Source organism: Agelaius phoeniceus, chromosome 3 (assembly GCF_051311805.1).
Source record: "Agelaius phoeniceus isolate bAgePho1 chromosome 3, bAgePho1.hap1, whole genome shotgun sequence".
Lineage (NCBI taxonomy): Eukaryota > Metazoa > Chordata > Aves > Passeriformes > Icteridae > Agelaius > Agelaius phoeniceus.
In genome coordinates this window covers 26746327-26763085 of record NC_135267.1, presented here as the reverse complement: position 1 = coordinate 26763085, position 16759 = coordinate 26746327, and the positions used below count along the sequence as shown (strand labels likewise).

Genomic DNA, 16759 nt, shown 5'->3' with positions numbered 1-16759 from the left:
ATTTTTGGTACTACAATAAGGAAAATAGTCCAGAAAATGTCTTTCAGTTTAAATGTACACACATTTACACAATATTCTGAATTCTCTGTATATTGCTTACAAGCGTAAAACATATACTCCAAATATATGTACTCTCCAAATTCATGCTTTAGCAACACAATGCTTCACTCTAAATTGCCACCAGTGACAATTAAAATTTGATGTTAATGTTAACTGTGACTATTACCTGTCCATGTTATCAAATACCAGAGAAGAAAAAAATCTAGTATCTATTTTTTTCCTATGTGAAGTACCAGAGAAGAAATTTCTCCTCCAACTTAGCAATGATACCTGTGTATGTGTGTGTGTATTTATGTGTGTGTATATATGTGTGTGTATATATATATATACACATATATACATATATATATATATATATATATATATATATATATAAAATAAGAGAGGATTTATTTGAAATAAATTCCTGGAGGTAACCAAGCTCATATCACAGATAACAGAAGTCTAGTCTGGACAATTGATGGAGGATTGATTCAGCTGACCAGACACCAGGAGTTGAATTCCACTGCTCAAATACAGACATTTGATCATATCATTTGATCATATTTGAGTTACCCCGTGGTATCTTGCCTACTCCCACTCCTGAAAGGCACTGGCTTTCCATAGGACTTATGTCATATTTTTCAGCTCCCTGAGGATGTTTTGGACACTAATGCATTTCAAATGCATCAGGGGCTTTTTATGTGCACAACTAAACTGAAACCTATGAGTCTGCCTTCTCTGAGCTGAATTACTCTCCAGACTCCACTGGCATTACCCTGGATCCACCCCATTGACAGCTGCTGCCCGGAAGGTTTTAGGTCTCTCATGGGTCTTGTGTCATATGTCCCTGCTGCAGCAGATGTGACAGATATGCCAGGTGCATCCCCAAGTGCACTAGACAAACATGGTCACAAAACAGAAGATCCAGATCTCCAAAAACAGCAATATTAATTTAAAATTCAAAATGCAGTCCAAATTTTGCATTTTTGAACACTGAAGTAACATTAATCTTGAGCAGCCCTAGATAATTTCATTATTATTAAAAAAAAAACTTCTAGGAACAAAGGTGTTGTTGAAAAACTTCTTTAGATCAATTCAATTGAGCATTTACATCACATATTATTAAAATCTTTTCCCTGTGAACTTATAACTGATACTACAAGTCTATGTTTTCACAAATTAGAACAGTGCAAGCAACAACTTGTCAAACAAAACATCCAGTAAGCTCACAAACTGCAATACATTCTAGAAACACCAGGTTCTGTTGCCTTTTTTACAGTAGACACATTCTTAGTTGACTTGAAAACTGTTCTACATCAAATATGAACAGCACTGCATAGTGAAGAGAATAAGAAAACATACAAAAATATGAATCCAGTACTGAAGGTACTTTCCCCTAATTTTGCTGCAACTCCTTTCAAAAGCAATTATGTTCTCCAGTGTATGCTTGTATATGAATCTCTTTACCAGAATCATAGGGTTAGAGAAACACACAAGGATATCAGAGATAAAGCATAAACAATCTCTAGTGATCACTAATACACTCTTAATAAAAGCTTTTCCTTTGCTCACTGAACAATTGAAAACAATGAAATCTGCTCATTGCTGCAGTAAACTTTCACAGCTCTCAGTAACAACATTATTTTGATTTCCCGTAACACTCCACAGAATAATCTCAGTATGTTTGCACCATGAGCAATGCTATTGAAGACTTTTATCGAGATATTAATATCCATTTCTACATACCTTGAATCCAGGACTGCCTGGTAATCCATCTTTCCCATTTCTGCCAGGGTCTCCCTGTGGTAACATTTAACAGCAATCAGCAGGTAAATTAACAAGCAAAAGCTAATGACAAATTGTCTTCAGAAAACTTACTGATCGCCCAGGCAGTCCTGGCAACCCTGTATCACCCTTCTCTCCTTTTGAACCCTGAGAAAAACAACAAGTGGAAAGTAAGCAGTGCTCCATGTTTGTGCTGTAAATTCAATATATTTCACCAATAATGCATGTATGTTATTTCTTATTTTGAAAAAGTACAGAAGATCTGTTTCTTTCTCAACTCAGGCAGTTGCCAATTAATTAACTACAACCCCATTACATAAACAAAAATATGCTTCAAACTACAGAAATGCTAACACAGGCACTCTTTCAAATTGCTTAAAACTCTAGACTAAAGACATGAAGAAAATATAAGGCCAGGTGAAAATATAGCTGTTAACACTGGATGGCTAACTATACTCTCTGCTTTATATAAATTACAGATTACGACATCTCTCTTTCCATCTGCTATCAGCCCCACTCCTTTTATGTGCTCTTCTCCTCCCTCCCCTAACTCCTCTCCCGCTCTCTTGCTTGGTTATATGTACATCTGTATTAAAAACCACAGACTTCTTTGCAGTACAATTAGTACATATGCCCTGTATATGGTGTGTTACACCATAGACATATTCACAAAAAATACATGCATTTTGTGCTATGTGAAAATGAATTACACCAATCCCCTAGCAGAATGAAAAGGTTCTCAAAATATCCAAATAAGCAGAGCATGAGTTTGACATTACTAAATGTAAATACATCCAGTAAATTTGACATTACTAAATTTGATGTTACTAAATGTAAATACATCCATTAAAAGCATGGAAGATTTTTCTGAGCTGTAAATAAAGAATTACATTTTCTGTGAATATGCATGTTATAAAAATATCAATTATGTTGTCTGTGGTTCCCATGCCCAGGCTCCCAGTGGGAATGTGGGGGCTCCATGAGGGGAGGCCAGGGGTGCCCCAGCCAGATACAGCCGGTTCCAGCCAGACACAACCGGTTCCAGCTGGTTCCAGCCGGTTCCAGCCAATTCCAGCCAGACACAACCAGTTCCAGCCGGGCACAACCGGTTCCAGCTGGTTCCAGCCAGACACAGCCGGTTCCAGCCAGACACAAACAGTTCCAGCCGGTTCCAGCCAGACACAAACAGTTCCAGCCAGACACAACCGGTTCCAGCTGGTTCCAGCCGGTTCCAGCCAGACACAGCCGGTTCCAGCCAGACACAGCCGGTTCCAGCTGGTTTGAGCCGGGCACAGCCAGACACAGCTGGTTCCAGCCGACACAACCGGTTCCAGCTGGTTCCAGCCAGGCACAGCCAGTTCCAGGCAGATCCAACTGCGCACTGCAGGGTGAGGCTGAGCCACGGCCAGGGTGGGAGTGTGGAATGAGTTTAACAAGGGATAGAAACATGACACCAGCAAAATGAGGAAAGAGGAGAAAAGTGGCAGCTCTGCAGACAGCAAGAAGAGGGTGCTGGAGCAGAGATTCCCCTGTAGCCTTTGGAGGGGCTATGGTGGAGCTGTGGTAACCAAGGTGCAGCCCATGGAGAATCCGTGCAAGGCCAGGTTTGCCCTGAAGGCCCACAGCCCATGCGAAGGACCTGCCCTGGAGCAGGGGAGGAGGGTGAGGGGAAGAGCAGGGAGAAGCTGTTAAAGACCACCCTACCTCACTCCCTATTTCCTATCCCATGAAGGAGAGAAATTGAGCCTGGGAAAAGGCAGGGTAAAGGAGAAGGGGGTTTAGTTGGTTTTTTTGGGTTTTTTTTTTCCTCACTCTCCAGACTTATTTTAGTTGCCAATAAATTAAATTAATTTTCCCCAAGTAGCCACTGGTTTGCCTGTGACAGTAACTGGCAGGTGATCTCTCTTATCTGGACCATCAAGCTTTTCCATCTTACATTCTCCCCTGTACTGCTGAGAAGGGAGATTGAGAGAGGTGCCTGGGGGTTTGCACCAGGCATCCAGTCTAGGTGACCCCATCACAGATACCAATAGCATTTTGCTTTAATTTATGTTTATAAAGTCACTTGCCTTTTTTCCATATATTCCTGGCACTCCTTGATCTCCTTTAGGACCTCTTTCTCCCTAGATAAAATGTATGTGAGCAAGTTAATTTTTAAAATAGAAGTAGTTACCAAAAGATATATTTATATATAAATAAAGTATACATGTATAGCAGACACAAAGAAGGCAAAGAGCTCCATGTAAGCCCAAGCCTTAAATGCAAATCCTGAATTTGCAGTTTTCCTAGAGGAGAAGGCCAGAATGCCCCATACCGATGGTGAGACAATCCACAGCTTGCAGGCTTAAGGGTTCTACTTTCTATAGAGGACACTTTGTGATTTTCATTGCTTCAATATAGGCAGGAACCTAAGTGAAAATTCAGCTTCTTGGAAAGGGCTGGACTTTTCTGAAGACCTTATTTGAAGAGTTAAAAATAATAATTTGGAAAAACTAAGAGGTAAATTCTGTTGAGTACTAACACAGATGAGCAAAAACTATGGGGAAAATTGTTTTGGGGAACACACACATGAACTAAAATCACTGTGACAGATCAGAACTGTTCTTCAAAATGCTGTCACTCAAGTAGAATGACATAGAATTGTTTTTATTTTTTTAAACATTATTTGTGATGAAGAATCCTCTAAGTAGTAGTAAAATCAAATTAATATAAAATCCCATAGAGCAAAACAGATATTAAATAACAGGAGGTTTCTATTGTTTGGTATCTATGTAATGAAGTCCCATGGCATGTATTTTCCCATGATATCACTTTCATATCTATTAATCTTGAGCAATTCATCAAATTCTCTGAAATAGTATTGTATATAGACACGTTTACCCTTTATATTGAACTACAGGGCAAGCTGAAACACAGGAATATTGTAACAAGAAATATTCAATTTCAACCTTTGGTGCTGGCATCCCATGTAATCCAGGAAAACCAGGTAGTCCACTGTCACCCTGAAACAGCAAGCATATTTTAAATCCTTGTATCAAAATAGTGGTAATATCCTACAACAACATTCATATTCTTGTGATCAAGTGATCAACAAATGGAAACATGTAATATATTACAGTATCAACTTTTAACATTGGTATGATGACCAATAAGAGGTTTTTTATCTTTAAACAAAATTCATTACATGAAAGAAAAGCCTTAATCACTAAATTTCAGAGTAAATTTACAGTACTTTTTTAGTAAGTCTTACGGAGGTCCAAAAGCAGGTATTTATGACCTTATGAAATTTCCTACCAGCTTACCCTGGATAAGTGAAGTATTAAAAATAAGATATTAAGTATCTACTCTACAAAAGAAACTAAATTAAACCAAAATACACTTATAAAACAACTCTGGCAATTTGACAAATGAGTTCTCATTTCAGAGGAAGAAGTAATACACTTAGGTTAAAACAGTTAGCAATTGAAAAGACAAGGCAAAATACCAGTTCTTTTTTTTGTTCTCAGACGTGTCAGGTATCAGGAATTCCAAACTCTTGCTGTTGGTACCTGACAATTTGTCTTCAAGTTCTCTTGAGCAATAACAATGAAATCCTGAATTACAACTTGTCACTACTTGATTTGAAACAATAAAACCAATCCTAGTTCCTTGGTTCAGTAGACTACTTCCCACGAAAAAACAGCTAACCACAAAATCATTTTTGGGCAATCAGAATGCTTTCTTTCTGTTAATGCCTACTTTTATATTGAACAATATATTTCAATTTGTTTAATATATTTCAATCAGATAGAAGGAATAGTAAACTATGCTTAGAAAGTTATTTTATATAATATTTCAAATTCTAAGACAAGGGTTAAACCAGGACAACATGTCTCAATGCTGTTTATCAAAGCCATTCATGCCTTTGCAGATTTGGAAAGGTCTGTCATGTGTTTGCAGTAGGCAGGAACATGACCACAGGAATGACAGCTTGTGGGTTAATGCTATCACAATATCTCTCAACAAATAATTATTAAAAGCAGACAATGGAATGGAGTTTAAAAATCAGCAAAGGTTACAAAATTAACACTTCATATATCCATTGCTTCTTAATGAAAAAGTGTGGAGTCTTGATTTCTACTCAGAAGTGGTGGTTCAATTATTGGATAAACTAAAACATTTGGAAATGAAAACTATTTTAAATTAGCTACTATAGAAACTTTACAAGTAATGGGATGAAATAAAGAGATGAAAATTTGGGCAGAATTTCCAGGAAAAATATTCTAATGGCAAGACCTTTTTTACAATGGAAATGTAAAAAAGGAAATGTTCTCTAAAACAGTGGTGGAAGCCCTATTTCTTGGCTTATTTTACACAAGGCTAGACTGAGCAATAGGAAATATTCTATCTGTCACAACCCTACACTGTGAGGCAATTAGAGTTTTTCATCAGCAGCATCTTCATTTCTCCACATAGCCCAATACTGACTGATTAGATTAACTTCTACAATCAATTAGATTGAGATGAAATTAAGCACAGAACACATAAGCAATTTTCAGCTCTAACCATGAATTTGAGAATTCTGCTGAACAGCAATGAATTTAAGGATCTAGTTATCGGAAACTTTAGAAAGAAATTCTAAGATCTGTTGGGAAAATAAGTACTTGTTTTACAGAAAGGGCTTTGGAGTTTTAATGAATCAAAACCAAAATAACTGTCATTACAATCAGCTTAGAACTCTTCTAAACATAGGGCAGAAATGTGAGAGAATGCCACAGCCAATGGGCAGTTTATTCACTGTGTATACAGAAGATCCCAAGTCAAGTTTATCCTGATTACCAGGAGACAGTTACATATAAGCTTCCACATCTGTCTATATCTCCAAGCTACTGGCTACACCTCAGCTAGAATTTTCCACAAAAAGTTTTGAGTTCAGTTAGCCAGTGTTTTCTGATATAAAGTGCCATCCAGGAATTCCTACCTAAATTATCTGGATACTCACTTAAAGAGAAAAAGGGTGAAAAGAACTTTAAAAAAACCATTCTGACAGATGTCTGTATTGTGCTTCCAGGTACCCATACTTAGATACACTTTCTAAGTATATGTTATTCAGTGAATTAAAGTTGTTACTGGCAGTGCCAAAGCCTATATAAACTTTAATAAATAAAAAGGGTCAGATTCAGAATTTAAATTTAGGATTCTTAGTCCTTCCTTATTACCCTTTTAGCAAACAATTCTCACAGAACATTCATGTGAAAATACCGATACTATTACCTGTACAACCAAAAATTATAAAAGGTAAGAGTAAAAGCTTTTTATCTATCATTCTGGTTTAGGTTCTTTTACCTTTGCTCCATCTTTTCCTGGTTCTCCCTTGATACCTGGCAAGCCACGAGGTCCCTAGATTGAGAAAGAAATGAACACCAACTCAAATATTGATAATACTAATACAATGTGATACAGAATTAGACACAGAAATGTGACACAACATGGGCCAGAGACCAATGTGTCAGCTGCCTGGTTCCAACATTTCCATGACTGGACACAAAAGCAGAACTAAGCACAATGTGTACCCATGGATGAACATGGCACACTATCATAATCCATGACTGAGGAACACTCAAACATTTTTTTCTTCTAACCAAGAACACCCCAAAAAAAAAAAAAAAAAAACAAAGAATGTCACACAGCCCTATTAGCCTGTTCAAAATCTCAACCTGTCTACGTGTGAGGCCAGAGATGTCCCCTTCAATAGCCCATCAGACAGCCTCCACATATGCCATTTTGCAGGCTTGCTCTTGGCCCCAGCAGGCTCTCAGATTTTGTGGATTTAATTCCACTAATGAGTAAATCCTTGACTATCATCCAGACTGGATCAGGCCACAAGTAAAATACAGCACAGGTTTCCAACAACTGTCTCTGGAAGGACTACTAAATTAATACAACAAAGAAAAAGAATTCTCCTCCGTCAATCTGGGCTTTATGTGAAAACTTGCTTGGGACTTGTGAATCGTGGGCAATCCATGACCATGACAAGACTTCAGATCACCGCTAGAGATTCACAGAAAAATTGAACAAACTACCGTTGGCTTCTGGATTGGGATAAAAATATCTAAGCTGTGGCTGAGTCCATCTTCTAGAGGCTTTGCCTAGCCCTGCTTCTAACTGTTAGCCTACCAACAAACCCCAAAGCCATATGAATTTCAAATTCATTTCAATTTCACCCAAGGATGGCCCCTGATTCATGACACCCCTTACGTCCTCTTCATTCCCCACACCTCAGCTCTCAATGACAAATGAGACATTGAGAGAGACTTGGCAGGATTTGTCTCAGATATTCAAATTCTAGGAATCAAATAGAAACTTACTTGAATCCCTGGAGTTCCTGGGATACCTGGAGTTCCTGCTGATCCCTGGTATCCCTAAGGAAAAGAACCAAGACTTGTGACTTTTCAAAAGCAACATACACAAATTTCAAAATACCTATTTAAAAAGAAAAAAACCAATCCTTCTGCTTACTAAAGAACTTTTGTCACAATCCTATAATTTTACATCACAGATTTTAGCAACTGCTATGGCAATCATACATTTGGGATTTAGATTTCAGCCTTCAAAAGCCTTCATATCTGCAGCTGAAGTTCTCATCCTCCAGACTTTAGCTAAAACCAGTCATTTTAGAATTGTTAAACAAAAGCATAACAAACATATTGTTTTATTTTCCACTGGGAAAAAAAAAAGAAATCAATCCACATATGTAGCACATTTTTTTTTCTCTCTCTCTCTCTTAAGAAAAATAGCTGAAACTGGCCAAGACTTTTAAAGGCTTTTATCCAGTTACAGAAATCAGCTTTAACAAACAAGGTATGTTCTAATACATTATGCAGCTAGTTTTATAATATCTCTGCATAATAAAAATTCCATTCTTGATACTAAGCACTTAGCTATGAACTTGAAGGTATATAACAGTCTATACAAACAAAAATAATTTGAATGACTGAGACTACAAAAAGAAATACTAAATAATTCATGAGTTAAAAAGAGAATTTCAGGAATGCTTTGCTAGAAATCAACATTGGCAGAACAAAAGAACCTTTACAAAAATCAAAATCTATGTCTATATTTTAGTATATTTCATTCAATTGGTAAAGCAAAGATAGCCAGTTTTCATGCAAAATTAACAAGGGCTTTAAAAAAATCCTTTAAGAGAGGCAAGTTACTGAAGAATAAGAATTTTGCATAGCTCATTTAAAAACATGTCCTTGCAGTAGACAAAATGAGCTACCAAGAGGATTTTTTAAAGAAAACATATAAAGCAAGAAGAGAAATTGTTCTATAATATTCTGAGGCTATTTGGTTCAGACATTTCAGCAGGCAGACAAAACTAAGTTTGATAAATCCCATTAAACAGGCTATCCAATTTCAAATACCCAGAATCTGATCTTGATTGGAACTGAGAGAAGTAATAATCCTATTTCCAAATGGGTGTCAAGCTTAAAACCTTGGCAAAAACATTTCCAGGGGTGATTTCCACACTGGCAAAAAGGCACTAATAGAACGTTTTCAGTACAAAGGAGGCAATGTGTTTGTCTGATTTCTTCTTTAAATCAGTCAGAGCTTCCTAGGAATAATAAACAGAGCTAAAATTATTTGCTGGGTTAGATACAAGAGAGTCCTTGCTGTGCCCTCTTCCCAAAAGACATTTGAGCAGTTGCCCGATGAGCCAGCTGGTAATGTTTAATATAGAAGTAAACAGAATTCTAGGTCTCTGTCATACATGGATCCCGTATCAAGCATTTTACTTTTAGTGCTCAAGGCAGTTCTAGCAAAATCAGCTTTAACTGTAAATGGTACAGTATCCCCAAAATCAGCTTTAACTGTAAATGGTAGAGTATCCCCAGAGTGCTTATAGGCCTCCTGGGTATCTGAAACAATTCACCAAATCAAAAAATGCCTCTAAAAGTTTATCCATTTTTTTATTCTCCAAAAAAATCGCTGTGACTTTCTGTAGGATATAATTCTATACAAATAAAGCTCTATTTCACAATTTAGATCTCTGCAATGCAATTTCCCTTCTCCCTCTAACTGAGCAGGGGAAGTAGAAGAGGACAATTTCCTGGCTGAACTGAATTTCAAAATCACAAGATGAATGGAGGACAGCAGAAGAGTTTTCAGCTTACAAAACTGCATATTTAGCTCAGGGCTAGATATTGTAATGTGATTTCAATACAAATCAAACACATTGTCAACGTGTTCTTTTAATGGAAAGCTGGAAGAGACAAGATTCAAAAGGAAATTCACAGAAAGTCACAAAAGCTAGAATCACTATCTGGTGCAATAGCAGCGCAATTATTTGGGCAAGTTAAAAAACACCTTCTATAAAATAAAAAAAACCAATGATTTCATTAAAAAATGAGTATATATTTGTATCACTACTCCTTTTGCAGTATGGATCACCAATCTAGATGCTAATGCCTACAATTTTTTTTTTGCACTAAAGTCAGCTCAAATCTTCTTTCCCTTATCACAAAGTCCTCAGTAGGAGTGCCTGTGTGACATACATACATATCTGCAAGAATAGCAGTGCCATGGCTGCCATTTTATGTAAAATTAACAGAGATGAAATCTCACTTTTCAATTGATGAGTTCAGGACTGGAGGTTCTCTTTCAAATAGGGTGAACACACTATATTTGCCACCAAAACTAATAATTTTTACCTGAGTTTGGTCTTCTCTCATAAACTTTTCAAATAGCATGAGAAGTGTTATAGTTAACTCTGAATTTGATATTCAGTTTAGAATGCAGTTGCCTGAATATAGGCAGCTCCTGCCTTTTGAGACTCCTGAGACACTCACCCAATGTTAGAAGACAGTGGCACAAAGTATTTGGGAGGCAATAATTGTCTTGCAGTGTGGGCAAGAAAAAATACCTCACAGCATAAAAATCCCATACATTTTGTGGTATATTAATTAAATAGTTGACTACTATGAGAATGTAGACACCCTGTGTCTCTGTACCCATTTAAATCCTAAATGTATGTGCCTGAAAATGAATGCTACCTATAATTTTTCATCAATGTTTTCAGTCAGCACTACTCCACAGCACTTTATATTCTCATTTATTATTTTACATCGGTTCATCTGAAATCAGGATTACACAAAATTTACCTCACTGTTTACTGTTGTGAGAATGGTACTGATAATTTTCTAGTGCCTGAAAATCCTTAAAAGGAAAGTGATAAACAGCAGGACATTGAGATTAGTTTTGTCCCAGATTGCTGGGTATTTGAAAAAATCACAGATAAAATGAAACTTTGGAATTTAAAGAAAATGGCAATAATTTGCAAATAGTTCTAAGGAAAAAGACTGTACACACTTCTTAGGTCAAAGAACATATAACAGCCACAAAAAAATAGCAATCATCCTTACTGGAAAAAGAAACTTAGTTTGCCTGTAAGGGAAAAAAGTGAGCAAGAAGGACATATGATGAGAATTGCAGAGAACTCTGAGTGCAACAGCAGAGGAAAGCTCAGTATATCTTCAATGCATTTGCACACCTAAAGGACAAAAGTTCACAAAGCATTCCTAGGCATATCTCTTCTGATTAGGATAAAATAAAAATAAAAATAAAAATTAAAATTAAAATAGAGGGTTTATGGATAAGTCAATGAGAACTGCACTGCACACTCCCATAATGAAAAGCTTTTGGAATCAATGGACAACATCCACACCAAAGGCATGAACACAAGATGGCTTGGGAAAGACAAACGGAGAAGTAAGCAAGCTCAATTTGGCTAGGAAGGAACCAGGGATCAACAGTAATGGTCTAAAGATATTCAAGGACTGTAAACACTAAGTAAAAAGAACTATTTAGGGTGATGTAACTAAGCATAATGGAATTCTACTGCAAAAGGAAAATTTAACTTGGCGTTAAGAAAACACTCTCCAAGTCTGCAGACCTCTTGTGGGAGTTTCTTGCAGAAAATCTTTAAAGCACAACTATCTAAAGCATTACAAGACAAGTCTTCAAACTCTTTTCATAAAATACATTACATCTTAACAGAAATTGCTGTAACTATGTAGACATGTATCCATGTTTATTATTTCTGCATTTCATTACACTTTCCTCCATTAGCTACTCCATCATCTGCCAAGGCCTTCATAATTCAGAGCCCCTAGCAGAATATTTTACCTAAACACAATGTTCTCAAATAGCTCAGAGGAAAAAAGATCCAACAAGATCATTAAATAAAAGGCTGTAAATCCAGCTTTAAAAGTTCATAAGCTTCAGGCTATTGGGAGATAGGATGATATACCAAGGGAGTCTAACTTCCTGCTCACTGTTTAGATGTTCATCCTTATCATATCTCTGCCTTTGGCAGTTGCTGCAGGTAGTGATGTGGCCTTTTGTCTGAACTCTACAGCTGTCTCTGCAGCACAAGTCAGCATCAGGCATTGCTCTGATTCCAGACTTGTAGGTCTCAGGAAAGGCATTACATGACTGCATCAGAACAGAGCAGAAAGATTTCCTCTAACAATAAAAATGCCACAGTATTACTGAGTAATATATATTTTCCTGGAATTGAGAACAGCATTTCACAGCTGAATTATCAACTCTGTCTATGAAAGTTTTCTGAGAAAAGTAGCTCCAGAGTTTAGAACAACTTAAATCCCAGGCAAGCCATCTGGGAACACACAGGGAATTCTATGTATATGTGAAACTATTTACCCATTTTTATTCCAAAAGTATTGCTGAAATAGCTCATCATTGCTCTTATAGTAAGTAAGTACATCACAAAAGGTTTGGCCTTCAGATGGTCACCAAATATTAAGCTCTAGGTAATACAGCTGTAATAATGTTCTATAATCTTTTAAAACATATATTGGAATGATCAGAAATTACTTATTATGTGTGGCTTTTGATACCTTATGAATTCCATATCTACTTCTATCAGTAAAGTTGGTCTCACAAGATTTTTTTTTATAAACTGCTTATTTTTTCTCATTTCTTATTTTATTTTCTTGTACATACTGTAAAGACAAGGCAAATTGTTCCAAACTTTCATGAGTGAAACTAGATGGAATACTCGAAAATTGTCCAGATTTGCCAGCTGCAAGTTCACAGTTCAAAATTGACAAATGGGTGGATTTTTAAAATTTCTGTCTGCAGACTGATAACCTACCTCTATTAACCACAAGTGATCACTGCATAGATTCTGATAATTTATTTTTCCCCTTAAACTGAGTTTTTCCACAGTACATACAAAGCATCTTTTGGAATAAAAAATGGCTTTGTGACCACACAGTTAGGCTGCTGAGTGCTTCCAGGGCCAGAAATCACTCCAATTGCTTCTTTCTGATTAATAATGTTCATGAAAATGAGTTCCATTTGAAATTCAAATATCATTTTTATCTTTGCACTTATTTATCAGTGGTTTTTTCTTGACTAGACAGTTTAATAATTTCCATTTCTAAATTACATTTTTTATTGAAAAAACATATTTTCATTATTTATGCTTCTCACTTTCAGGCTTTTTTACAGTTTTTTTAATTCATCTCTTCTGTATGTATCAGAATATAAACAGAGGTGGCAATTAAAGGGGAAAAAACAAAGATTGTCTGAATAAAACTAATAAAAATAACACTTAAGAAATGTCTGAAAAAAAGTAATGCTTATGTTCACTTCCCCAAATATTAGAGTAAACAATTTTACTGCTAACACCAGGTAGACAATTATGTTCTGGTAAGTTTTTAGATATTAGGAATTGTTTTTAATTTTTCTGGACTAAAACTAACAGTAAGTATTACAACAATATAGCCAGCCCACAAACAACAAGCTAAATTTTATAAGATGTTTTACTCTAAAATCAGTTTCACATAGTAATATAAATGCATGCCTAAAACCCTTCTCAGAGGAAGAAACATTTTGTTGACCAGTTATAGTGTTCCAAGAAAATTAATAACAGATAGGCAAACTGGAAAGACTTTAGAGAAGAACATAAAAATGTGCTTGGGAACAGAAAAGACTGACTTGCAGGAAAAGCTTTTCATGCAAAAGCCATTTGATTAAACAAAACTGACTACACAACTACCTGTAAGCCTATGGTGCTGTCTGAATTAAATGCTTGTTTCTCAGAGTTCCCTGAGATACAAAACTAAAAAGATTCAGATGAGCAAAGTTTCCCCAAACAAGAAAAATCACTGACAGCACAGAAAACGTGCTAGTTGTATTAGCAAATACAAAAGTAAAACAGAAAGAAAAAGACAGAGGAATCTATTTTCCTGCACAGTGGATCTAAAGAGTCTCTGACCATTCACAGCTAAAAGGTCGCCTGGAATGCACTCAAAAATCTGCTGTAAGGAAAATAATGTACTGGCCAAAGGTGAGATGATCTAATTGGTTTGCAATTATGTCCTTACAAAGAACAGGCACAAAAACTACAAATGATATTTCAGAAACATTCTTTAGTTAATAAAGTTACAGGATTTAGCAGCAAGCACTTAAAATAATGTAAGTCCTTCAGCAAAATCATACAACTTCTCCTGTGCTGGAGCTTTTTGATTCTCATTCTGAGATACTCTGGTAATCTTTTTTATGTTCAGAGAATGCCCATCTATGCACATTATGACTTATTTGCAGAAAAAAATAAGCCATGACTGCCAGATTACAAAGTTACAGTAGGTCTACAGTTTCAATATATTTCTCCTTCATTATTCATGCTGTTACAAATTCTAGTGCTTATGGGAGGATAAATAGCCTTGAAGTGGAAATCTTTTTATTAAAATATGAAAGAGTCATAACAAATTGTTTCTAAAACAATATGGTTGTACCTGACTGGATGCTTCAGAAATGAAGTCTTAATCTATTTGTTAAAAGAGAGAAAAGAGAAGAGAAGAGAAGAGAAGAGAAGAGAAGAGAAGAGAAGAGAAGAGAAGAGAAGAGAAGAGAAGAGAAGAGAAGAGAAGAGAAGAGAAGAGAAGAGAAGAGAAGAGAAGAGAAGAGAAGAGAAGAGAGAAGAGCTGACATTTCCCTACCAATATCCAGTCCATTCTGCCTTCACAAAAGCTTACATGATAACATTTTACTTTTCAAAGTATCAGATTTAGCTGGATTGAAGGCAGCTCTGCTATGCTTATCAATACTGCAAATCTATTTCCAGAAATCAGCATGGTCAGATGTGATGGACACCTTCCCCCATGCAACTCCATGTTCAGACAGTCTGTATACTTGTCTTTTATAGGAGATCAGAACTGCTCTTCATAAGCTTAAGCACCACCAAATATCAATTGAAAAGCTGTTCTGGTTAAATAGACTTCCCCATCTTAGAGTACTTTAAAACCTGTATTTTCAGGATCGTCTAAAATCAAAATGCAGTATTTTAATCACTGATAGTTTCTAAAATCAAAATGCAGTATTTTAATCACTGATTTTAAAGCACTGATAGTTTCAATTCAGATTGTCTTCTCCAACTCTGGTTCAAAAAACTCCTGAATTTAACAGCTATTGAAAGCTGTTTAAGAGCAAAAGGATAAAAACATTTTATATCACATGTAAAATGAGTATATTTGCTTGTGAGACTGATGAAAAATTCATGTACGCACTGCTCACCTGTACTATCAGGGTTAGCATGCTCAGGTTTCAATATAATAAGCCCCATATTTTAAAAGAGCGAAATTTTCAATTTTTAGAAACTATTACATTTTTGATTTTAGCATCTATTTTCTTCCTGTTAAACTAACTCTGCTTACAGATGGAATCACCACCAGTGATGATGGTGATTGAAATTAACCTGTTTGGAACTAAAGAAGATCTGTTTTTTTTTTTAATTTTACATGCATATCTATATGTTCTGATGGACTACTTGAGGTAGCCTACATGAAATTCTATCAACCAAGGAGCAAGCCCTAAAAAAATAGATAGGACTTCAGGCAACCCAAAGTGCTTTCTAGTGAACAAATTCTTAAGGAGTAAAGACTGAGGTAGTAACATAACTGCTGCAAAGTAATGCAAAGATCAACAGAAACACTCATAGTGTTGTAAAGCAGAGAACACACTCTTCTCTGCTTTACAACAGTACCCAACTCTAATATTTACAGTATTTTACCTTGAAACAGAAATACAATGATTGACATATTTATACAACAGTTGCATACAGTTAAATGACATTCACAGTTTCAGAGAAAGGCAAAAAAATGATCTAAATTTCAAAAATTTCAGTGTTCCATGTTTTTTCTCCTGTTAGTTTTACATTTACAATAGATGACTAAGTTTTTAGTACTCACAGGCTTACCATCTGGACCAGGCAGACCAGGATAACCATGATTCCCAGGCTGCCCAGGGTCACCCTATGGAGATGCAACATGTGAACACACAAAATATATAAGCATTTTTAAATTGTAAGAGTATTTTCAAATGAGCACAAAGAAACCTTAGCCCTAACACATTCCATAAAACAGTCTCTACAAGTCCAGAGAGCTACTATTGAGGAGCAATTCCTACAGTGAAAAAGAACTGGTTTTGGGGGGGGAAATTCTCCCCAACTTCTCCCCAACTTCTTGTGCAGTACTTGGACAAGTGAATCCACACTTGGTTACAGCAAAAGTTTCACCCATCAACTTAAAAGCTTTCTAGTCTTTTAGCACTTAAATGAAAGCAAATAGAAACATTTTTTATCAAGTAGATGAAACAATCTTTAATAAAATTTCTTTAATGAAGTAGTTAATTTTCTGAAGAAATCTCTCATTTGCTTTAGCTGAGCCTAATTCTTAAGATAGGAATAAAACCTGTAAAATAATAAACTCTCCACACAACCATTGCTCTTGAAAAAGATATTTTTTAGATTTTCTTGTAAGTTCTTTGCAATTATTTTGATAATCACTCTTACAGTCAGATTGAAGTAAAAGGAAAGTTGCTTGCCAAGGCTTCATGTTTATGGTGAGAAAGCAGGAACTTAACA

The 16759-nt window shown here is 36.0% G+C and overlaps 1 protein-coding gene across 1 annotated transcript in view; it reads right to left on the bottom strand.

The window, feature by feature from the left end:
* COL21A1 (collagen type XXI alpha 1 chain) overlaps window positions 1-16759 on the bottom strand; it is a 90543-nt gene that overhangs the window by 36150 nt on the left and 37634 nt on the right. The window contains exons 10-16 of the mRNA XM_054629981.2: window positions 16086-16148; window positions 8175-8228; window positions 7153-7206; window positions 4776-4829; window positions 3897-3950; window positions 1921-1974; window positions 1789-1842 (exon numbers count right to left, since the gene is read on the bottom strand). Of these exons, the coding sequence (XP_054485956.2) occupies window positions 1789-1842; window positions 1921-1974; window positions 3897-3950; window positions 4776-4829; window positions 7153-7206; window positions 8175-8228; window positions 16086-16148 (387 nt within the window). The remainder of the gene's footprint in view (window positions 1-1788; window positions 1843-1920; window positions 1975-3896; window positions 3951-4775; window positions 4830-7152; window positions 7207-8174; window positions 8229-16085; window positions 16149-16759) is intronic.